This window comes from Stenella coeruleoalba (genome assembly GCF_951394435.1).
Source record: "Stenella coeruleoalba genome assembly, chromosome: 15".
In the NCBI taxonomy this organism is placed as follows: Eukaryota; Metazoa; Chordata; class Mammalia; order Artiodactyla; family Delphinidae; genus Stenella; species Stenella coeruleoalba.
Window position 1 is genome coordinate 13,330,882 of NC_137161.1, and position 24,898 is coordinate 13,355,779.

At 53.2% G+C, this 24,898-nt stretch overlaps 1 protein-coding gene across 6 annotated transcripts in view; it reads left to right on the plus strand.

Annotated features, from left to right (window-relative positions):
- SULF2 (sulfatase 2) overlaps positions 1-24,898 on the plus strand; it is a 149,270-nt gene that overhangs the window by 108,667 nt on the left and 15,705 nt on the right. For all 6 annotated transcript variants that reach the window (XM_079946487.1, XM_079946485.1, XM_079946484.1 and 3 more), the window contains exons 5-11: positions 2,913-3,082; positions 7,679-7,829; positions 9,021-9,196; positions 13,608-13,736; positions 15,155-15,211; positions 16,416-16,545; positions 18,442-18,634. In XM_079946487.1, coding sequence (XP_079802613.1) covers positions 2,913-3,082; positions 7,679-7,829; positions 9,021-9,196; positions 13,608-13,736; positions 15,155-15,211; positions 16,416-16,545; positions 18,442-18,634 — 1,006 coding nt within the window. The remainder of the gene's footprint in view (positions 1-2,912; positions 3,083-7,678; positions 7,830-9,020; positions 9,197-13,607; positions 13,737-15,154; positions 15,212-16,415; positions 16,546-18,441; positions 18,635-24,898) is intronic.

The window sequence follows — 24,898 nt, forward strand, 5'->3', positions numbered from 1 at the left end:
CCAACCCAGGCTCATGCCCACGCCCAGAGTCAGGATGGTGTGGTCCCCTCCAGTCCACGTGGGTGGATGGGGCTGCAGGCACCAGTGTCAGATGTCATTGTAGACGCCCTAATGCAGACAGAGGGGACCAGCAAAGGCTTAGCGTAGGAGTGGCTCTGAGGAGGACCAGGAAAGATAGGAGACTCATGGACGTGCAGAAAACCTGCCCCGCCCCCGAGACAGCGTAATGTTCACTGACTCCTGCCGAGAGCTGGCTGCGTGCAGGGCACCGTGTCACGAGCTTTAATCTCTCGGCCCTTGAAGCCCTCTCACACCATCCTTGAGGGGCAGACACAGTAACCACCCCACACGCTTCCTAATGTACAATGCCACAGAGACTGTTGGAGCCCCTCCATCACCCTTCCAGCTCTATTCCTGTCCCGCTGCCCCCTCCCAGGGAGGTCCTGTGGTGGCCGCTTATTCCCACACATGCATTTAATTCTTTTATTCCATATGCAGACATCTCAAACAATATAAAATATTGTTTTGTGTTTTTAGACTTTATATCAAGAGTATCATATCGTACATAGCTCTCTACATATCAGGTCTGTGAGATATGTCCATGTTGATGCGTGTACCTCTAGTTTATTCTTTTTCACTGCTCCATCATTGCATTGTCCTGGTGACGGATAGTATTGGTGGCTTTAAAAAAAAACATGTTTAATCACAGCCAGTCAAGCACATATATGGTTCTAAAAGCGAATAGTGAAAATGGGTTTATTATGAAGAACAGCAGCTCTCTTCCCGCCCCTCCCCACCCAGGGTCCCAACCCCTCCTTTTCACCTAAGAGGGTTTTGCTCCATTTTTAGATCCACTACTAGTTACAAGATATTTCTAACACCTTTAGATCATGTTCCACAGCTATAGCAGCAGCTCTTTGATTTATGTCACATAGAATATTATTTTTAGGTAATAGGTTCTACAGGACCCCCTTATAAAGCCTTTTTTTACTCCCCAAAATTATTCATAAAAAGTATTCAAGGAAAAGTATATAAAGTAGCAAGTGACTTTCTCCCCTCTCTCCCCTTATCCTGGTCCCCAGTTAGCACTTTGGTATCTGTCCTGGATTTTCCCTTGGTGCTCAAAAGCATATGAAGGTAGGGGTTTGGTTTCTCCTCTCTACCCTGCCTCCTACTCTCTCCCACAAAAAAAAAAAAAAATAGAATCTTCCAGAGTTTGACTCTGTAGCTTGCTCTTTCCCTTAACAGTGTATCTTGGACAACTTTCTACCTCAGTAACTACAGACCTACTGCCTTTTTAATGTCTGCACAGCGCTGCACAGTATGAAAGCAGTGCAAGTTCATTAATCATCTTCCCATTACTGGTCACTGTGGTGCAGTGACTGTCCTTGTGCACACAGGCATAGAGCACAAATGTCCCTGGAGGCATGTACCTCTAGAGGCACAGGTACACCTGGAGTATGTATGTATTTGGTACAGTTCACTTCAGGGTGGAAGCTGTAGCCACTTCTTCACCTTTCTCTTTTCTCTAAAATAATATCTCTTTTTGAAAGTTATCATTTTGGACAGAGCTGCTTCTGGAGAAGCAGAAGGTAAATTGTTAAGAACTCATTACCTTCAAAAGAAATCAGCAGCGAAAGATTTACCAAATTCAGGAAGAGTTTAGGCAAATCTCAGCTTCTTAGCTGAGCTTTTAAAGCCCTTGTTTCCTGTCCATCACTTTTCCTCCCACTCTTCTCTCCTCCTGCCCAGTATCTAAGTGGGTCTCACTTTTCTGGAGACACTACTACATGCCCGTGTTTGTGCTGCTCCTTTGATTGTCCCGGCATTGTACCTGATGATTGTTCACCCTCTTTCTATTCCTCAAACACAAGGCAAGTTCATTCCTGCCTCAGAGGCCTTGCATTTTCTGTTCCCTCTGCCTGGAACACTTCCTCTAGATCAGTGATTCTCACTCCTGGCTGCACATTGGAATCTCCTGGTGAGCTTTTAAAAAGTCCAGTACCCAGACTGAACCACAGACCAATTAAACCAGAATCTCTGGAAGAGAGCCCAGCCATCAGTAAAGCTCCCCTGAGGATTCCAGCAAGCAGCTGAAAGTGAACTCCAATGATACAACAATAGATCTTCCCATGCCCAGCTCCTCATCACTCAGGTCTCAGCTCAAATGTCACCTCCTCAGAGAGGCCCTCCCTGATTGCCCCAGCTAAAGTATTCCTCCCACTCCAGCTCCCGGTTACTCTTTGTCACATTTTGTCTAATTTCCGTCTTCTGTCACACGTCGTCACTATCTTGGCTCTTTGTTTATATGTTTGTCTGCTCCCGCCCCCAGTACAGACCCTCCAGGACTGCAGGGATGTATCCACCCTGCATGATGGTATCCCTGGAGCTTTGAAAAGACGTCAGGCTTAGGGACCAGCACTCAGGAGGCCTGGCTGCAACATTTATCAGCTGTGTGACATTAGGCAATTCACTTAACTTCTCTGGGTCTTCATTTCCTGTTCTGGAAAACAGGGTTTATCATCGCACCTACATTCTAGGGCTATATAAGAATTAAACAAGCTAATACCTGTAAACACAGAACAATTCCTGGAGCACCGTAAGAACTCAATAGTGTTAGCTATTATTATTTTAAGATCTATCACAAATGAACGACAAATTGTAATTCCTCTCCCGTCCTCCCTAACCCCTTCTCTGCTTTTTTTTTCTGTTATGCATAACATCATTTGACATTCCCTGTTTTACTTGCTTATTTATTGTCTGTTTGCCCCTAGACCGTCGGCTCTGCGAGGGATTATCTCTTTTGGTCACTGCTGTGTCCCCGATGCCCGGCACGGCGCCTAGCACATGGCAGGCACTCAGCACGGATGCCCAGCTCCTCACACCTTCTCCTGTCTCTCCCCACCCCCCAGGACTACCTGACAGACCTGATCACCAACGACAGCGTGAGCTTCTTCCGTACATCCAAGAAGATGTACCCGCACAGGCCCGTTCTCATGGTCATCAGCCACGCAGCCCCTCACGGCCCCGAGGACTCGGCCCCCCAGTACTCAAGCCTCTTCCCCAACGCGTCTCAGCACATGTAAGCTTCGGGGCGCTGCCTCCAGAGCTGCTGGGTGGCACGAAGGTGGGAGGGTCCGGCTCGGTCACAGTGATGTAATGACAGAGACGAGGCTGCCTCTTGTCTCTAATCCTCTCAGTTTAAAGAAGCCAGGGACACACAGCTGATCTCTGAGGAAACTGGGATACAGATCCAGTAATAACAACGCAAAGCAGGCAACAAGAGTTTTTAACTTGGGACCCACATCCTCCCACCGAGAGGTCTGTGGGTAGAACAGCATTTCAGGTGTATACCCATGTAATAGTTTTCCTTTGCAATCTGTGTATTTTATTTTGCACATTTTAAAACACTTTTGAGAAAGGGTCCATAGCTTCATCAGACTACTAATATATTCACAGCCTTTATAAGCTGTTGACTCCATGGCAGGCTCTGTGCTAAGCCCTGTACGTTGCAGTGAATCCCTGAATATTCCCAGTGACCCTTGGTGTATCAGTTATCTATTGCTGCATAACAAGTTACCCCGAAATTGAGCAACTTAAAACACCAACGCGTATCACCGCGCAGTGTCTGTGAGTCAGGAATCTGGGAGTGGCCTATCTAGAAGGTTCTAGCTCAGGGTCTCCCGAGGTTGCGAAAAAGGTGTCAGCTGGGGCTGCCGCCATCTGAGGCTTGCCTGGGGCTCACTCACACGGCTGCCCCTCCACCAGCAGATCTCACCATCGGGCTGATGCAGTCTTTTATAACCTAATCTCAAAGTGACACACCATCTCTCCCACATTCTATTGGTTGCCCAGACCAGTGCTCCTGCAGTATGGGAGGGGGTACAAGTGTGTGATTACCAGGAAGTGGGAGCTATTGAGGGCTCTCTTGGAGGCTGCTTGTCACACTTGGTATTCCCATTTTACCAACGGGAAAACCGAGGCACAGAGAGGTGAGGTAACTCCCCTAAGGTCACCCAGCTGGTAAATGGCAGAGCTCGAATTCAAATCCGGCGCCCATTCCTGCCTCCCATCTCTCTGCCCACCCCTCCAGTCCTCCTCCCTCCAGCTGGCTAGTAAATCCTTCTGGAAAGTTCTTCTGCTTTTCTCTGCCTCAGACCACCTCCTGCTTAGCAGCAGTACTCAGCAGCCCTTGCTGTGACATTGGGGCGACAAGGACTGGGTGATTTGGAGTCCGCCTGAATATTCCGGGTGTTTAATTTTCATTGCCATCAGAATGCACTGCCCTCCTCAACCCCCTTGCCGTGATTACTTTCTGACAGAGCCCAGAGTGGCTCCGAGAGGATGAGGCAGTGTGTTAACCTGCTGATCCCCTGGTCTTTGGGGAGCAGGATTTGACAGATGGTGGAGAACTGCATTCCAGGGACTGCAGCATCCCTCTCACTCCGCAGACGGCAGCACTGCCTCTCTGCACATCTGCCGTGGCTGCCCCCCACCCCAGCCCTCTCCTCCTGCCTGAGATGCCAGCCTCCCACCCTCACCCACAGCCCACCTTTGAGGGAGGGGGCGTGTGGCCAACTCAGTCCCCCTAAGGGAGGAGCCGCGGAGTGGGGGAAGGTACACTTTGCTTCTTCAGTGTCTCCTCTAAAAGGGGTGCTGGCACCCTGCCCCCCAGCAGCCCTGGAGTTTCATGATGAGATGGTTTGACATTGCCTGCTCATTTATTTTCCCTTTGAAATGAAAATTATAGAAATTGAACATGAGCAACGCCTGCTGCCATTACTTACCCAGAGCACCCCCTGTGCCTTATTAGGGCTATGTGTGAAAGGCTCTCTTATCTCTGGGGTATAATCATTTTCAAAACAAAACCCAAAACCAGAAAGTTCTGCAGCTGGGATGTTTAATTATGACAGTCAGGAGAGCTGAGGAGGGGACAGAGTTCCAGATCTTTCTATCACGAGACTCCTGTCAGAGACTCTAACCCCATCAAGCCTTGTGCCATGTTCTCGGGCTGGGCTTGTGGGTTCTGAAAAATGCTGCTCGTTGCGATGTGGTCCCACTGCACCAGCCCAGGGCCCCATCCACCCCCCAGCCAGCTCCGTACACGCACAGAGATGCAAACAGATGCACGCAGACACACACAAACACATAACACACACAGATACAGACACAAATACGCAAAGATACAAATAGATACATACAGATATATACACAGATACACAAATGCACACAGAACTCAGACACAAACACACACAAAGATACAAATAAATACACAGACATATATAGACACAAATGCACATACAAACACAGGCATATACATACAAGCTCATATACGGATACACATACACACAGATATGCAGACATACACAGAAACACACGCAGATACAAAGATACAAGCACATAAACACACACACACAAACGCACATAAAGATAAACACAGATGCAAACACAGATACACACAAACATGAAGATACACAGGCATACAGACACGCACACACAGAAACAGACACAGACACACAAACATACACACAAACATACACAGAGACACACACAGACAAAAGGCACATAGGCACACGCACCCACAGCCCCCAGAGCTTCCTCTGACGCGTGGCATCTGAACGGGTTCACGGACGCTCCGTTTGTCACGCCTGGGAGCCAGGCCCGAGCTCACATCCTCGGGGTGGGGCTGGGAGCCAGGGCTCTGGCCCCTCGGCCTCCAGACACACGGTGGGAGGGGCCGGAAGGGCCCCCAGCCCAAGAGGGGATGTTATGCTTCAGGCCGGTTGTGAACGAGCAGACATTCCTCGGATTCTTGTGGAGGTGAGGGTTTCCACTCTGTTCAACAGGCATCTGGGTTCATGTGAAAATGTGACACCATCCCGGGGTAGCAGGGGGAGCCTGGCCTCAAGCAGGGGACCAGAAAGCCGGCCTCGGCCCCAAGCGGGACCCCAGGCTCCGCAGCCTGCTGGCCTCCAGATCCTGCTCGAAAGACGACTCCAGAGAAACGGCCTCTGAAATCAGACTCTTGACAGACTCACCCCTCACTGTTCTCAAGGGCAGACACTAGCCCGAGAGAATCTAAGAGATTCAGGGATGATTGTTCAAAATTACATCCTGAATTGGGCCCCTGGGGCCACGGGAACAATTTTCCCAAAACCCCCAACAGCCCCGAGGGCATCTCTTGGTGCAGCCCCCGGCCCAGCAGCACCCCTCCAGCTCCTCGGTGGGGGAGGGCGGCGAGCGGGGGTGGCCCTGCTCCTGGGATGTTCTACACGAGGGTCAGGCCCTAAGCCGGCCCACAGGAGAGAGCGGCGTTTCTCATAATCAAAGGGCAGCAGGAGACCAGCCAGAAACTCAAGCGAAGTCCAGGAGGAATCTTATGACTCACCCCCGCTCTACATAGCAACAGTCTCCACAACTATCAGGCTGTACCACAAGCCGCAGTGTCCTTCCTTCTACCCCGGGGAGGGAGGGGCTGAGGTCCTGACGAAGGAAGGGAGTCTGGGGCCCTCCTACCCTCCCCCACGCCCCGCAGCCCTTGCCCGCTGAAGCGCCATCTCGAAAGCTTTTTGTCTTCCAGCAGTGGAAACTTCCTCTCTTTGCAGCTTTGCCTGGGGAGGGGGTGGGTAAGACCTGAGGGGAACCTGACCCTCAAGGATCACCAGACCCAGTGCGAGGGACACCCAGCCTTGTGGGGTTTCCCGCTCCTGGAGCTCAAACCCCAGCTCTGCCTTTGGCAAGGCTGTCCCCTCACTGAGCCTCCGTGTCCGCATGTCTCACACAAGGAGAAGGAAAGCACCAGCTCCTAGGACTGTTCTGAGTATTAAATGAGATGATGTAGGCAAACCCTTCCGGGTGTGGCCAGCGCATGGTCAGTGCCCATTCGGGGCTGGTCAAAGATTCCCATGTATTTGTTCGTTTATCATTAGGCATCACAGCTGACCCCACAGCACAAGTCACAGAGGCCAGTGGCTCCACCGTCCACTCAGTGAGACCATGGGCAGGTCTCGGAACTCCTCTGACCCCGTTTCCTCTTTTGTAAATGGGAAATTAAACCACGCGGGAAGAATAGCTGTGACAGCTAAGGCAGAGAACGTGGCGTGTCCCAAATGGACACATTCAGGCACCATCCTCACAGTTTTGCCTTTATGAACCTAATTTTTAACCAGTTTCCTCTTTTTTAACCAAAATCTATTGCAAAAGGAAATTCGGTAGTTACGCCTTAATTAACCACGATAACTGTCATTTGCCATCTACCCAAGGTAACTGAAGAGTAAGTGCAGTGCTAGTAAATTAGAGTTGGGTGCTGTGCCCACAGGAGGCCCTCTCCTTTCAAAAGGGAGGCGAGCAGATTCTAGAGAGGTGCTGAGGAGAGCCCAGCACAGACTGAGACTTTAGCCTTCACGTGATGGGCGTGCTGACCGGGCTTAAGTGGGAGCGACGTTCTCCCTTTGGGGCCCCAGTCTTCCCACGTGCACGCCCCGCATGTGGAGAGATGCTGACCTAACGTGGGGCAGAGCCCCCAACGCTCTGGCGTCCAGATGGGGGCGGCTTCACCCTGAGCTGCAGCCCCAGCGCGGGGAGGCTGCTCCCCTGAGGCGTGGGGGGACCTGGGGGCGGGGCCCAGGCACCCCCGACCCCCGGCCTGACCTGACCTCTGTGCCTGTCTGCCCGCCAGCACCCCGAGTTACAACTATGCACCCAACCCCGACAAGCACTGGATCATGCGCTACACGGGGCCCATGAAGCCCATCCACATGCAGTTCACCAACATGCTGCAGCGGAAGCGCCTGCAGACCCTCCTGTCCGTGGATGACTCCATGGAGACGGTAGGCCGCCCTCCCCCCAGCATCCCGGCCACGCCAGGCCGGCAGCCTCCCTGCCCCTCCCCCCACACCCCTCCGAGCATCATCGTCTGGAGAGGAATGGAAACAGGCAGAAGGAAAAGGCACCCTTCCAGGCCAGGGAAACAGCTCTGAGCAATCCAGACGAACCCCCTGCCCTCGGGGAGCTTGTATTCCAGCTCTGCTCTGTTCACTGTAGGAGCCGCCTGCAGCTGCGGACGTTTTTTTAGCAACTTTATGGGGCTATGATCCACAGACCCCTTAGCTCACCCAATTCAAGTGTACGTTTCAGTGGTTTTCATATGTCTGCAGGGTTGTACGATCACGGTCGATTTTAGAAGTTCCATCACCCCAGACAGAAACCCCGCAGCCCTTAGCCATTACCCAAAACTCCCCTCACCTCACCCCTCCGCCTTAGCCACCTGCTCGTCTACTTTGTGTCTCTGTGGATCCTGGACATTTCATGTAAGACGAGTCCTACAACATGTGGTCACTCAGTGTGATGATTTCAAGGTTCATCCAGGTGGGAGCGTGTTCAGCGCTTCATTTTTTATTACTATTATTGCTAAATAATACTCCATTGCATGGATATATTTCTTAAATTTTATCCATGACTATTTAAATTCAGTAAAATACAATGAAATTTCAAATTTAATCTCTCAGGTGCACTGGCCGCGTTTGAAGTGCTGAATAACCAAGTGTGGCTGGTGCCGTAGGTGTCAACACTGCCAGCGTTGCAGAAAGTTCTGTCGCGCAGCACTGTGGTAGATCACAGACTCCTGCCCCAGCCATTCATTCATTCACTCATTCACTCATTCACCCAACAGCATTTGTCGAGTGCCAGCACACATGGGACCCCGCAGGGAATAAAATGACAGAAGTCCCTGCCCTGATGGGGCGTACATTCTGATGCAGGGACACAGTCCACGAATAAGTAGAAGAGAGGGAGGTGAGAAGTGCTGGGAAGACAAGTAAAGGGGGACAGGAGGTGGGGAGGCTACAGTGATGCATGGGTCAGCCCCAGGGGCCCCGCCGAGAGGTGACAGTTGAGCGAAGACCCGAAGCCGGAGGGACAGGGGCCTGAGCCCCCAGCACAGCATCGTGTTTTGGGACAGTGGGCCGGGCGCACTGCCCGCCTTCCCTCCGCGTGTCCTCACCACCCCGCCTGCGTTTCAGATTTACAACATGCTGGTGGAGACAGGTGAGCTGGACAACACGTATGTCGTGTACACCGCCGACCACGGCTACCACATCGGCCAGTTCGGCCTGGTGAAAGGGAAGTCCATGCCCTACGAGTTCGACATCAGGGTCCCGTTCTACGTTAGGGGCCCCAACGTGGAGGCCGGCTCGCTGTAAGTGCATCACCCACCCCTCCCCAGCACCCCAAAGTCCCAGGGAGGCCTCCAGGCTCCACTGGCACCCGGATGGGCAGGCAGCTCAGCGGGCAGCCCTGTGCCACTCCCCGGGGCGGCACACGATTCAGGCAGGCGGACCTCGGTGCTGAGCGAAACGGTGGTGATGCCACCTGGGGAGGATTGCCTACCCCTCTACTGGGGAAGGAGAGGCCGGGAGCTGTTAGCACCTGTGAAAACAGACCGTCCGTGGTGGGCACTGTGCCAGGGAATCGGGGACCTGGACTGTGTATGTGTCACCACCAATGCATGGGGTTGCCACCTCAACTTCTGTCTGGCCTGAGCGGTCTTTGGGTCTGGAGGTTGTCAGGGAGGAGCCCAGCCATCTTGGCCCGGGCGGCGTCATCCACTGAGATCAGCTGGGCCAGCTTGGCCGCAGCGCTAAGGGAAGCAGCCTCCCCCATCCTTCCTCGAGGGCCACGTGGGCCCTTGGCCAGCATTGCCCTTGGGTTAACCTTTGAAATGATATGTTCTGGCAGCAAAAATGCCGTGTCTGGGGCAGGGAGAGGTAGAGAGGCCAGGAATCACAGCAGCAGCGTCCTCGGGTGAGCCCAGACATCATGGAGACCAACTCGGACGTGTTTTGAAATGCAGATAAGTCACCGCTCAGGTGCGCATCAGGTCTGACTTCCCTCTGAGCCGAGACCACACACGGGCACGGACTCGGCTTTGTTCAGAATTCCTCCCGAAAGGGCGTTGGCGGCGCCGTCTTAGGACCAAGATGTTCCCACCGCCTGGGATGTTTGGTGGAAATTCCAGAAAGCAGACGGTGTGAGCTCTAGCCCAGCCTCATCACTGTTCCTCTGCCAACCTCATCAAATCCCTGCCTGTCTGGATTTCAGGGCCCCGCCTATAATAATAGCTATTATAGCGATAGCTGTGCTGATCCAGTGCTGATTCTTCAGGCTTTGGTCTAAGCACTTATATCCAGGTAATCCACTTAAGCGTGACAGCAACCCTGTAAGGTGGATGCTAGGATTGTCCCTGTTTTAAACGCAAGGAAACAGAGGCACAGGTTAAGTTGCCTGAGGTTACATGGCACAGGGGGGAAGGAGCTGGAATTCGTCTCAAAACTGGGACTTTGATATTTGTAAATGTTTTTCCTTTTTAGGTAAGAATATATAGGACCATTAAAGTCACTGGGATTATTTGCTTTCGAAAAACGAAGGTGGACAGAACTATAATCCAGCATCTCTTATTGTATTGGTCAGCCTCAGAGTCTGTGATCTGGTTCTTAGGACCCAAAACCACAGAGAAAGAGAGTGCTAATGTCAGACTTGGGGCTGACAGCCAGGACTCCTTGAGTTGTGAATGGAAATGACTCTCAAAATGAACAAGGCAAATAAAATAAGATATGAGGAATGCAGTCACTAAAGTAACTGGAAAGTCCAAGGTTAGTGCTGGCTTCAGGTATGGTGGGATCCAGCAGTCACACAATGACAACAGGAAGCTCTCATTTTCCATCTCTCAGTCCTGCATCCTCTGAATTGGCTTCATTCTCAGGCCAGCTTTTTTCTCATGGTGGCAGGGTCACCACAACCCCAGACTTTTAGGCCATTCAGCTTGGGAAATGGCCTAAAAGTGGTTTGAACGGAAGCCCTGAGGCTGACTCTCACTGCCCTGACTGGTCACGTGTCCATCCCTGAGCCACTCGCTGTAGCCAGGGTGATAGAAAACCTTGTGTGACCAGGCTGAGTACATCAGGCGGTGGAATCTGAATGGGGCCAGGTAGTGCCTCCAGAAGTAGAAACTCTTCCCACCAAGCAAGGTGTGGGTGCTGGGTGGGAAAAGCAGTCCTGTCCATCCCACCCAGCCTGGGGGCAGCAGGACCTGTGGACGACCTCAGGTCAATCCAGCTGCTAGTTGCCAACATTCACCCTGGCGCCCCCTCACCCAACGGACTTTTCCAGCTCCCTCCTCCTGCCTGATTAAGTGGTCTGGTCACGCCTCTTGCTAGCTTCAAGCTCCTCCACCAGGCAGCTTCACCCACCTTCCCCAGCCTCACCCCCATGACCACCCCAGTGTCGCAGGAATGGGGACCCCTTCCAGAACCCAAGAGTGGGCTCTTGTCTAACACTCAGAAAGGAATTGTCCGAGGAGACACAGGTGCTGACAAAGCAAGAGAGAGAGCAGCCTCACTCTCTCTCTGAGACAGGGGAGAGCAGGAGGGCCGGGGACCCCAGGAGAACTGCTCTGCCACGTGGCTCACAGTCTGGGGTTTTACGGTAATGGGGTTAGTTTCCGGGTTGTCTCTGGCCAGTCATTCTGACTCAGGGTCCTTCCTGGTAGCCCGCACATCGCTCAACCAAGATAGATTCTAGCGAGAAGGATTCTGGGAGGTTGGTAGGACATATGGACTGGCGTCTCCTCTCTCCTTTTGAACTTTCCTGAATTCTTCTGATTGGTGGTAGCGTGTCAGTTCCACGTTCCTTACCAGGACCTCCTGCTGTAAGATAACTCATGCAAATGGTTACTACCTTGCCTGGTCAGGACGGGCAGTTTCAGTCAGTGGTTCCCCTGAAACCAGCACACCTGACTACCTGTCCAGTGTTCACAAGGTGCTAGGCTAGGAGAGAGAGGAAGTGAAAGACATCCGAGACCCTCGGACCCAGGCCCTGCCCCCCAACCCCAGGAAACCAGACAGGGGCAGGGAGGGCACTGTGCCACCTTGATGGAGAATGTGTCCATGCGGCCATGATCCATCCAACCGGTGCAGGCCCTGTGCCGGGCACAGCCTGAAAGTCACTTAACCACTATGTCGGGAACACCCCATGTAGAAACAGGACACGGGAGAAGTGACAGACGCATGGCAGCGGTAAATAACAAAACTCACGTAACTAACACTTACTGAGCACCTACTGTGTTCTCTAAGTGTAAAAGTACTACATACAGGGCTTCCCTGGTGGCGCAGTGGTTGAGAGTCCACCTGCCGATGCAGGGGACACGGGTTCGTGCCCCGGTCCGGGAAGATCCCACATGGCGCGGAGCGGCTGGGCCTGTGAGCCATGGCCGCTGGGCCTGCGCGTCTGGAGCCTGTGCTCCGCAGCGGGAGGGGCTGCAACAGTGAGAGGCCCGCGCACCGCAAAAAAAAAAAAAAAAAAAAAAAGTACTACATACAGATAGAGAAGTGAACAAGACAGACAAAAATGTCTGCCTTCCCATTAGATTCTAATTGGGCAGTAGACAACCAACCAGATAAATGAGTAAAATACATAGTAAAACGCGAGGGTGACAAGGCTTCAGGAGCAAGACAGAGCAAAGAAGGGGCTGAGCACGGGGAGGGGTGCAGTTCTAAATGGGGTCCTCAGGAAGGGCCTTGTGTCAGTAATCTGTGCTGTGTAACAAATCACTAGAAACTTAGCAACTGAAAGCAACACACGTGCTTTATCTCAGTTTCTGTGGGTCAGAAGTCTAGGCGTAGCTTAGGTCGGTCCTCTGCTTAGGCTGAAATCAAGGCATCAGCCAGGGCTGCTGTCTCATCTGGAGGCTCAACTGGGGAAGGACCTGTTTCCCCACTCTGGGGGCTGTTTAAGTGCAAACAGAGGACTTGAACTCACACAGCCTGCCTCTCAGAGTACTCAGCAGGCGTCCTTGCTAGGGGCGAAGTTACGTCAGCTTTCTTCTTCAAAGCCCGCCAGGGGAGACAAAGAAATGAGGGAGGGACAGCTAACAAGACAGAGTCGTATGTCTCGTGACATCACCTTGGTCTGACATCCCCATCACCTTTGCCATGTTCCAGCGGTTTGGCCCACCTTCAAGGGGAGGGGATCACAGTGGGGTGTGAACCCCAGAGCATGGGGATCTTGGGGCCACTTGGTAATCGTTGAGGGAAGAACTAAAGGTGGTGAGTGAGAGTGCTCACTGGAGTCTGGAAGAAGAACATTCCGGGCAGAGGGGACACAAGGACAAAGGCCCTGAGGCCAGACTGTTCTTGGCCTTCTAGGAAAAGCAAGGGGGCCAGTGTTTGCCTCAGAGGTTCAGAGAAGGGTCCGAGGGAAGATCCAGGATTTGGGGTGTGTCTTAAAGGAAGGTGTCCTTTGCTCAGAGAGTGGGGGCAGGGAGGGCATTCCTGGCAGAAGAAACAGACAAGCAGAAGCCAGCTGGGGCCTGTGAAGCGCAGCCCCTGTGGGGGTGTGGCGGGTACAGGTGAGGGGTGGGGTTTAGCTGAGTTGGGGCACAGAGGGGAGCGTTGACGGCTGAGGTGCAGGAGAGTGACACGATCAGTGGCAGCTTTCCCACCTTCAGGGCGTCAGCCCCTGGCGGTCTCCATCCCTCCGGCGGCCCCTCTCCCGAGGGAGGCTGGGTCATCACTGCCCAGGTGACTGAGTCCTGTTCTCCATGCCTCCCTCAGGAATCCCCACATTGTCCTCAACATTGACCTGGCCCCCACCATCCTGGACATCGCAGGACTGGACATCCCCTCGGATATGGACGGGAAATCCATCCTCAAGCTGCTGGACACAGAGCGGCCAGCAAATCGGTGAGGGGCCGGGGTGGGTGCTGGGGTACCGGGCATCCCGAACTGTACAAACTCGTGGCCGAGCCGTGTGGGTCTGAGAGGGGGTATTTCCAAGGTCAGGAGCTGGGGCTCTAGGGCCCCCCATCCTGACCACTTAACCTGCCGTGGGAGAGAAAGAAGCCCCCTCTCTAAGAGTCCACCTTCCCAGCTGGAATATGGCCACGGTGACCAGTCGAGGACCCTCCAGCACTAAAATTGTATAAAACTTGAAAAAATATCCACACTAATTAAGCACGTACTATATGCCAGGCCTTTGCTATGATTTGTAGGAGATTTTATCATTTTGATCCTCACGGTAACGCAGTGAGGTAGGCATTATTATGATCCCATCTTAGCAATTTGGAAATTGAATCCAGAGAAGTCAAGTGACTTGTCAGAGGTCTCTTAGCAGGTCTGGACCCAACTCCGGGCATTCAGCCTCTAGGCTACAGCTAGAGTCTCTTAATCGTCATGCTCTAAGGCCGGATGGTATGATGGGAACATATTCCTAGGTGTGCTGGAGGCAGAAAAAAGAACAGTGATGGTGAGCAAAAACTAGGTGGGAAGGTGAGTTGAGTCTGGCAGGGATAGGAAAGGAGGACCTTTCACTGCTGCGGCAGCAGCGACATCTAGTGGCCACCAGTGCTACTGCCCACTGAGTTAGCCTCACAGCACTGATGCAGCCTCCAGCTTGTATCTCCTGCAGCTCAGCGGGTCCAGCCCTGATGGGCACTGTCTGTCCACATCCGATTGTCCTGTAGGAGGAACCACCTCTGTTGAGCCTCCTCCCTCTGACTAGAAGGTGTTATGAGCTTTAAGAGTACAAAATGGGCATGTTTTGGGGGGCGGGGGCACTGGGTTGGGAGCCAGGACACCCGGGAGTCAGGTGCAGGATGGAAGCTTCCTCTCTCAGCCTGAGGCCCCATCTGGGAGATGGAAATGATAGAGTGAAACGACATGAAATGCACACTTAAATTACACAAATCCAACTGCAGAGGATCAAAAAGAAAAAAATCCTGCCAAAACACAATGTAATTAACCTGAAGTCAGGACAAGTTGCATCTGGTGCTGAACTAAAGAGGAAGCGATCTCTTCTGACACTGGGGAACTGTTGGACTTCCTGGGAGGCACGGAGACACACACACACGACTATGTGTGACTTAGAGCAACTTTGACCTGGGTCATTTCTGCCCCATGTACCTTCAGACCCAAGTCTCTGGGGAAATACAGCTCTGCCCTGGGGGGTGTGAGCATCCTCCGCTCGCCCCAACTGGCCCCCGGGTCTGTGCTGATTGTGAACCAAGGCTGGCTCTGAGCACCATCCCTGCCTCTGGGAGGACAGAGGGACACATGAGCCCCACACATTGATGAGAAGATGGAAGTGTGCTTTTTTCCCCCAGGTTTCACTTGAAAAAGAAGATGAGGGTCTGGCGGGACTCCTTTCTGGTGGAGAGAGGGTGAGTGCCAGGGCCTGGACGAGCTGCCCCAGGACATTTGAGCTGAGCAGCACCTGGGTAACCCCCTTCTGCCCTGTCCCAGGAAGCACCTGGCAGCCCCACCTGCACCCATGATATTAAAGATCTCACTGTCGAGGGCAGGAGGGATCCCATTGCTATTATGACACCTTCCACCAGGGGCTGGGAATTTGTGTCCACAGCCTCCTGTATACAAGGAAGCCCGTTCGCTTTTCCTATGGTTGACATAGAATTTGCATCTGGAGGCCACCTGTATCCTTCAGACACGTTTTGTCCTGTCTGTATAATGTCTCACATGCTTTTTAGCTTATTGCCAACTCATGTAATTTGGGAGAATTTTTATTAAATCCCCATTTCCTTTTATTTCTTTTTTTGAATTTTTGAATTTTATTTTATTTATTTTTTTATACAGCAGGTTCTTATTAGTCATCCATTTTATACACATCAGTGTATACATGTCAATCCCAATCTCCCAATTCATCACACCACCACCGCCACCCCCTGCCGCTTTCCCCCCTTGGTGTCCATACGTTTGTTCTCTGCATCTGTGTCTCAATTTCTGCCCTGCAAACCGGTTCATCTGTACCATTTTTCTAGGTTCCACATATATGTGTTAATATACGACATCTGTTTTTCTCTTTCTGACTTACTTCGCTCTGTATGACAGTCTCTAGATCCATCCACGTCTCTACAAATGACCCAATTTCGTTCCTTTTTATGGCTAATATTCCATTTATATATGTACCACATCTTCTTTATCCATTCGTCTGTCGATGGGCATTTAGGTTGCTTCCATGACCTGGCTATTGTAAATAGTGCTGCAATGAACGTTGGGGTGCACGTGTCTTTTTGAATTATGGTTTTCTCTGGGTATATGCCCAGTAGTGGGATTGCTGGGTCGTATGGTAATTGTTTTTAGTTTTTTAAGGAACCTCCATACTGTTCTCCGTAGTGGCTGTATCAATTTACATTCCCACCAACAGTGCAAGAGGGTTCCCTTTTCTCCACACGCTCTGCAGCATTTGTTGTTTGTAGAAAATCCCCATTTCTTAAGTCTGTTGACAATCAGAAGATGTGGCCTGGCTGGACCTGCATCCTCCATGGTGACCCTATACCAGGGCTGAGCGGGGCCGTGCACTCCTCCAGGGCTGGGCGGCCAGCCCCACTTCCGCTCTCTGCCCCACAGCAAACTGCTCCACAAGAGGGACAGTGACAAGGTGGATGCCCCGGAGGAGAACTTCCTGCCCAAGTACCAGCGTGTGAAAGACCTGTGTCAGCGGGCCGAGTACCAGACCGCGTGCGAGCAGCTGGGGCAGGTGAGGATGCTCGGCTGGTGCCCTGGGGCTGGGGATGGTACCCCTGCCCTCCCTTCTTCCCTCCCAGTGGCCACCCCGGCTAACCACGACTCAGGCCTGCTCCTCGGCCTTCAGACCAGCGGAGCCAGTGGGGCCAGCGCCCCTGCTGATGTGTGAGACGCAGGGTGATGCCAGGTGGTACAGGCGACACTCAGAAAGTTCTTCCAATCCTGCTCACATTAGAGGCAAAGTCTCCCGGGGGTGCACGTGTGTCTTTAGCTGCTGTGACTCATGCCCAATCCTTCTTTAACAAAGACATAGCCAACCTCTGCACAGTATTTACAAAGTTAAATAACCATTTACATTGTATTCACTCTCCCAGAGCATCATTGTGGCTGGTTTTCCACTTATATAGGAATAATAGGAAATTACCTTTTTAAGTAAATAAGTTTTAAAAATGTGAATTGATTTCAAGAGAAATATTAAGGAAATTATAATCCAAGTAGTATTTAGAGGTAGCAGAAACTGTGACTGATGTTTCGGAGAGTCTGAACTTTCTGAGGAGGCCGAGGTGGGCGCTGGGGAGGAGAGGGGAGGGGTGGGGGCAGAACCTTGTAAAGAGGGACCCAAGCAGGAGGCGCGGTTCGGAGGTTGCGGGGAGGGGAGGGCTGACGAGCAAGCAGGGCAGACAGGAGGTGCTTCCCTGCCTCGGTCTGTGAGCTGGGACTTTGAGCTCGTCCACAGCGGCTCAGGCCTGAAGATGCATGCCTGTTTCACCAGTAAGAATAAGTAAAGCCAGGGCCTCCCCATTCCATTTCTCATTAATAGACCAAGGCTGCCAAGGCCAGGGCATGAGCTGGGTGGGTCTCACAGGCTGCATCCAGGCAGCTCTGTCTTATCACTAGACTCAGAATTAGCAGCCACCTGTCCTCGTGGCTGTGCCCCCGGCCGCCCAGCGTTTGTTCACACCCCCCGACCCCGCCCCATGCTCTGGAGGGCATCTTGTCTGGGAAGCACCTGTCTGTGCCGCTGAGCGAGAGCTTTGGTTTACACTGGAGCGGCATTCAGTGCTGCCTCTGTAGCCGGGCACGGTCCCAGGCACCGGGGCAGCAACAGCCTCAGACGCCCTGGACAGAAAGCCCTGCCCTCCTGGAGCTGATGATCTGGGCAGATCCCAGAAGCGGTTCCGATTTCAGTTCTGAGCTACAAGAAATGAGCCGATGAGACCAAGGGGCCCTTTGTCCCCCTGGGATTGTCGAATCCCCCTGCTGGTCCCTCCCCCCTCTCTCCCTGCAGATTGAGGGTCTGGTAGTCCCAGGAAGGGGAGAGGGCAAGTATCGGCATCTTCAGAACAGATTATCTGAGCGCACTGCTTAACCCAAAGGAAAGGAGCGCCGGGGGTGGGTTGGGGGCCTAGACTGGCAGCGGAGGCATCGAGCCATGGCCCCCAGACTTACAGCTCTAGGTCCTCCAGGACCCCAGCCCAGCCCAGACATTCCCCTGCCGGCAGATGCAGTCACAGCCCTGCTCAACTGCCCTCCCTCCCCCAGCCCCCCAGCCCCAGTGCCACTGCCCGTCTCATGCTGCACCTTCCAGGAAGGCCCTTCCCTGCACACGAGCCATGCCCTGCGGCCCCGGAGCTTCGCTTAGAGGGGCCTCCCTGTGACAGGGCTCACCCTCGGCCACAGCGCATCACCCTGGGTACCATTTCTGTGCTCCTCCCACGGTGGACAGGTGTCCATCCATGATGGAGCAGCTCGTTCCAATCACAGAGCCCGTCTGAGCCCGTGTCCAGCTAAGGCCGCTAGAGGGAAGTCTCCGGGGTGGACGGGAACGGTGGGGCAGCCGCCAGTCAGGAGAAGCGGCCGAGCAGGTTGGCCCAGGCCCGGAGGGCTGAGGACCCGGTGTGTCTTGCAGAAGTGGCAGTGCGTGGAGGACGCCTCGGGGAAGCTGAAACTGCACAAGTGCAAGGGCCCCGCACGGCCCGGGGGCAGGGCCGTCTCCAACCTGGTGCCCAAGTACTACGCACAGGGCGGCGAGGCCTGCGTCTGCGACAGCGGGGATGAGCAGCTCAGCCTGTCCGGACGCCGGAAGAAGCTCTTCAAGAAGAGTACGCAGGACGGGAGGGGAGGGGATCGGAGGGGAGGGACCGCACCTGGGCAGCCCTAGTAGTTCCTTCAAACGGATCCACATCCCACCCCTCTCGATCCACCCGTCCCTGGGGGCAGAGAGTAGTAAAGAAGGAAGATAAGCTGACCGTGTCCAGGGCCAAGAAGAGCAGGACCGTAAAGAGAAAGTGAGGAGAGAGGGATACGGCCCCAGACCACGTGGTGGGGCCCCTCTGAGACCAGAAAGAAGCCCCCGGAGGGTTTTGAGCAGAGGAGCCGGGATCAGATTTGTGTTTTCAAAGGATCCCTCCAGCTGCACTCCGGGCACTGGACGGGTTCACTTGCAAAGTGGCCCAACATTTCGAGTCACCCAACGTGCAGGCTCCCAGCCGAGGTTGGGCCAAGGTGGCGCTCTGCCTTCTCCCTTCAGCCCTCATGTCTATTTAGTGTCATGTTTGCGGTATTTCATACCTTTTTTTGGTGACTTCCCTATCTAAAGTGGCCCCAAGGTGGCGCTGACATCCTGTGTCGGGTCCCCAAGCCCAGGGCGGCTGTGATGTGCTTTATGGAGGGGAACACGTAAGTGCGAAAGCTTCGTTCAGGCCTGAGTCTTGGTGCTGCTGCCGTGAGTTCAATGTCGGTGAATCAACACGTGCGTTAAATCGGGCGTCTTTTTTTTTTTAATTTATTTACTTATTTATGTATTTATTTTTGGCTGCATTGGGTCTTCGTTGCTGTGCGCGGGCTTTCTCTAGTTGCGGCGAGCGGAGGCTACTCTTCATTGCGGTGCGCAGGCCCATCACTGGCCGTGTGATGGCTTCTCTTGTTGTGGAGCACGGGCTCAGTAGTTGTGGTGCACGGGCTTAGCTGCTCCGCGGCGTGTGGGATCTTCCCGGACCAGGGCTCAAACCCGTGTCCCTTACAGGCAGATTCTTAACCACTGCGCCACCAGGGAAGCCCAAATCGGGTGTCTTTAAACAGACATGACAGAGACACACATGCAGTAAGGCCCAGTACTGATCGTGGACAAGCGTGTTGTGACCCGAAGCTCGCAGGAATCTTACCCCGTATTTCCCCCAGGAGCACTGGTTCCACATTCGCTAGTTCAGCATCAAGGTGACGCTATAGAACAGGACCACTGCGAATGATGGGAATCGACTATACAGTTGACCCCGAACAATGCAGGTTTGAACTCCACAGGTCTGCTTGCACATGGATATTCTCTGATAGTAAATACTACAGTTCTCCACTGTCTGTGGTTGGTTGAATCCACAGATGCAGAGAAACCACGGATACGGGGCTCTGACTATAAGTTAGACACAGATGAACCCCACGTTGTTCAAGGGTCAACTGTACTTTGCAAGGAGGAAGAGCCCCCCATCCCAACTGGAGAAGCTGCCTTAACCTTCACCCCTCCCCCCAGCAGGGGCTGAAGAAGGACAGAAAGTTAGAAAACCAGCAAGCAGAGGAGGGGAAGGGGGGACCTGGCTGCAAGACTCAGCTGTCACACTGGGTAGTCATGACCCCGTTCTGAGGGTCAGCTCCCCTGGGAAGCATGCTCCCTGCCGAACGTTCAGATAAGGATGCGCCCGGGCTTTGAGGATGCTTGGCAGGTTGCTGGGTGCCAAGGACTCGGCGTCAGTGAGATCCAGTCCCCTGGCTAGCATGTCTTGCTCCCTGACCTAATGGGAGCCAAAGCCTCATTGGAGATTTTAGTTCTGTTTTCTTTCATTGTGGTACAATACGCGTTATCTAACACTTACCGTCTTAACCGTTTTTTAAGTACATTGACATCGTTGTGCAACCATCATCACCGTCCATCTCCAGAGCTCTCTTTTTCTGGCAAAACTGAAACTCAGTACCCATCAAACAACAACTCTCCATCATCCCTCCCCTGGCCACCACCCGTCTGCTTTCTCTGAATTTGACTCTTCTAGGTACTTCCTATGAGCAGAATCACGCAGCATTTGTCCTTTTGTGACTGCCTTACTTCACAAGGCATAATGTCCTCAAGGTGCATCCTTGCCGTAGCCTGTGTCAGAATTCCCTTCCTTTTTCAGGCTGAATCAGATTCCCTCGTAGCCTAATTAGAGACTGGGTGTCTGGCGACAGGCTGAGGTCTCTTCCTGTCTTTGCAGAGGACACCTTCGTTACAGAGCAGGTGTGTCTCCATAACAACTCGGCTGCTGCCTCAAGTGGCGCGTCCCAACTGATGATCCCCCGTTATAATTCCTCCCAAGCTGATTAGCAACTACTAAGCTGATCTTTTTTTCGCGGATAAAATGATTGGTTGAATTACACAGCTAACCTCTTGCTTCAGCACGTGGCACACTGGGTAATGTTTAAGTAAGACAAGAACTTGCGACTCAGTTAAGCCGTTTTTTTTTTTCCTATTAATTCTTAGAGGAAAGAAAAATGCACCTAAATAACCGAGACTCGGCTCAACCCAGGCCCTCCTGTGAGGACGGTGTGACATCACAGCCCTGTCTGATACGCCCCTCACAGCATCCTGGGAGCAAGGCGAGGGTGGCTCCTCACAGCAGACAGGAAAGGTCAGCTCACACGGCCACCTGGGCGACTTGGGCCCCATCGCCTGGCCCAGTATTCTTCCTCCTGCACGTGCCTGCCAGCAAGATGGTCTCTGTCACTCCTTTCTGAGCAGCCAGCCTAGAGCAGGGGTTTTCAACTGCGGGCGATTTTGCCCCCCAGGGACACTTGGCCGTGCGGTGACATTTCTGGCTGTCGTAATCGTGTGTGATGGGCAGCGGGAGGGATGCTACTGGCATCCGGTGAACGGATGCTGCGGACGCTGCTAAGCGTCCTGTGAGGTACAGGTCAAGTCTCCCGCAGCCAGGATTTATCCGGCCCCAGAGTGTTGCCAGTTGTGAGGTTGAGACTCCCTGGCCCAGAGCAGCTCAGACCCCGGCTCACTCTAACCCCCTGGGCTGTGGGCTGTGGGCTGAGGAAGCAGGCAGAGCAGCCAACCCAGAACACGGGGGAGACCCAGGACCCAGGGGGAGGAGATGAGGCCTCGGGGATGGGTCCAGGTGGCCGGTGTTTATTCATTTCTTCTCCCAACAAATCCGCAAGCCCTGCCGTGTGCCAGCTGCTGAGGTTACAGAGGTGAACTTGAGAGACACGGATCGGACCTCGTAGGTGAGACCAGGTGTCAGCAAGTTAACAAAGTGGGAAGATCACTTCCCTGGGTGCAAAATGCATGGAGGAAATGAAACAGTGGTGTGACCAGGTGGAGAGGGGCGGCGGCTGTAGGATGGGTGGTCGGTTGACATTTAAACGAGAGCCAAGTATGTAGAAGGAACAGGCCATGTGACTAGCAGAGGGGAAGTGCTCTAAGTCAGGGGAAGAGGAAGCACGAAGTTCCTGTGGGTCCCACCCCAGAGAGCGGGCCACACTGCGTTGGGCTTCCCAGGCCTGGGGAGGTGGGAGGGCCCAGCTGTGACCTTGGGCGAGGATGTCACAGCTGCAGTGTCCCTAACTAGCAGAGAAGCTGCTGGATGCCAGCTTCCAGGTGCTGAAATATTTAGCAGGTCTGTTTCATGTCAGACTCCAAAGAGCCCTGGAAGGCGGGTATCGTCATGAGAACATAGCTGCTTGGAAATTAACTCACTTGCCTTTGCATTGGCTCAGGATTTGCACCCAGGCAATCAGAGTCCAGAGCCTCAGCTCTTTTTTTTTTTAATATATTTATTTATTTATTTTTGGCCGCGTTGGGTCCTCGTTGCTGCGCGCGGGCTTTCTCTAGTCCCGGCGAGCAGGGGCTACTCTTCGTTGCGGTGGGCGGGCTTCTCATTGCGGTGGCTTCTCTTGTTGCGGAGCACAGGTTCTAGGCACACAGGCTTCAGTAATTGTGGCTCACGGGCTCTAGAGCGCAGGCTCAGTAGTTGTGGCACATGGGCTTAGTTGCTCCACGGCATGTGGGACCTTCCCGGGCCAGGGCTCAAACCCGTGTCCATTGCATCGACAGGCGGATTCTTAAGCACTGCGCCACCAGGGAAGCCCCCAGAGCCTCAGCTCTTGGCCACTGGGTTAGGAAGTGCCCCGTTCCCAGTACATGTGGTAGGGAGGGCACCTCCAGGACCCTGGAAACAAAGACACCTAGGGTGACAAAGAGAGCAAGCGGTGTGGCTTCAGTCCCAGACAAAGTGTACACCAGGGCTGGCAGGTTTTTGCTGTAAAGGGCCGGAGAGTAAATATTTGAGGCTGTGGGAGCTAAACAATCTTTGTGTCAAATGCTCCATTCCATCACTGTGGCAAGGAAACAGCCGAGGACTCTGCAAATGGTTGAGAGTAACTTATGTACAGAATCAGGCAGAGGGCTGGATTGGGCCTGGAGGCCATAGTTTGGGGACCCCTGGGTGTATGGCTGGGGGCGTGGAGAACGCCAGAGCAAGCAACACAGAGGAGCAGAAAGAACCCCCTGGGTCTGCTTCCTGGGCCTCTTAGGCAGGGGTGTCCTCCTCCTGCAGGGAGATCAGCTCAGTACTGTGTGCGTTTCGGGCCCAGGCACTGTGGCTTCATGGAGACTGAACTCAGGGAGGAAAAAGCCAAGGAGAAAGCTGCCCGGAGTCAGAAAAGGCCCAAGGCTTTGTCAGAGAAACACCTCTCCTGGACCTGGACCCCCAGATCCTTTGGCCCATGAGACTCTGATACAAGGAGGAAAGGTACAAGCCACCGCCCCGGGGTCGGGGGGTTGGGGGATGTGGCGCAAGACCAGATCCTGGAGCCCTGGCCTGGGCCCTGCGGAAGAGGGAACCCCCTCCTCCCTTCTTGGGCCCCACGACCTGGCCTCCAGCCAGTCCTCGACCTTTGTCGCCACCTGGTGGTCATTAGGAGCCCAGCAGAAACCCGGGTCGGGCCTGGCTCCAGGCCCTGCTCCAAAAACAGATGGATGTTTCAGGGCAGCGGGGTTACAGACTCGAGGCCGACCTAGGTCAGACCTAAAATGGGAGGAGGAGCGGGGACTGTGGCCAAACGGGAAACACTCCGCCCCGTAGGAAGAGGCAGCGCATCAGCTCCTGCCCCGCCATCCACGCTGCCGGTGGGCCCGGTGTGGGCGGCACACCTCCCGTTTTCTCTCGAGAAGCTGGAAATCTGTGCTTCTCCGTGACCACCCTCCCCCAACCCCTTTTTTCTGAAGTGTTAGCAACTTGATCAATTTTGTCTTTTAAAATACAGAAGATACGAGAAATCTGGGCTCTGACTTGAGCCTGTGTTGAGGAGGGGGAAATTCACCCCCTGCCCCTCTCGAGTTCTCTTGGCTGGTCAGATAATTAACTTGACACAAGACTGATGAACAGGAGAAAAAAGTTAGTTCATACACACAGAGGTCTCATAGAAATGGGACCCCAGAGCGACCAAAGCACGTTGTTTACACATCATTTTTAGACAAGGAAACAATTATTTGTGAAGATGTAAGAGCAAAGGGGCTGGTCCTTGGGGCAGCAGACTAATGAAGGAGGAAAGTTAGTTTATACAGCTTTCTTAGCCTTGAATTCCCTGACTCTGGTGATAAGGATGCTTTCTCTTCTCCTGGTATAGGGAAGGGACCTTCACATGCGAGATTTATTTCCCACTATTTTAGGGGGGAAAGAGGAGGGTCAGTGTTTTTTTATGTTTTCTTTGGCCACCAGCTGTTTCTTAAGTAACTTGAATTCAAAAGAACCAATATGCCATTGTGGCATATCTTGGGGTGACCTGCTCTGAGCCCCAACCGTTCCCTCTAAAATTGACCAGGAAGTTTCACATTTTAAAAGGAGAGTTGGTGGCCATGGAGAGAGAAATCCGGTTAGGAGCTGAGTGCTAAGAGCTCTGCAAAGGGAGAAAAGAACAGAGCTTAGAATGAGGATGAACAAACAAAAGAACAAATCGAAGCCCCTCTCCACCCCCATTAAACCAGTCCCTAGTCCTGGTGTCGGTCAGTTCAATAAAGTGGCCGTGCTTCCCTCCACTGATGCAAAGAGTTAACCTCCTCTCTTACTAGAGGTAAGGTGGACACTCCTTGTCCCATTTGGGTTACACAGGAGCAATGTTTTCACCAGTGATGCACAGGCTCCTCCTTGCTGAGCTCCTTTAAAGCTTGGTTGTCACTGAGCCAAGGAAGTCCAGATTTCTGGTCCACCCATATATATAGTGTGGTATTGGGCAGCTTAATCAGGGGAGCAGCTGTAATACCCCAAGGGTGGCTGGTGAGCCATCCCGGACACTTGGTGAGTTGGCAGATGTTTATACTAAAAAGGGTAGTGCCA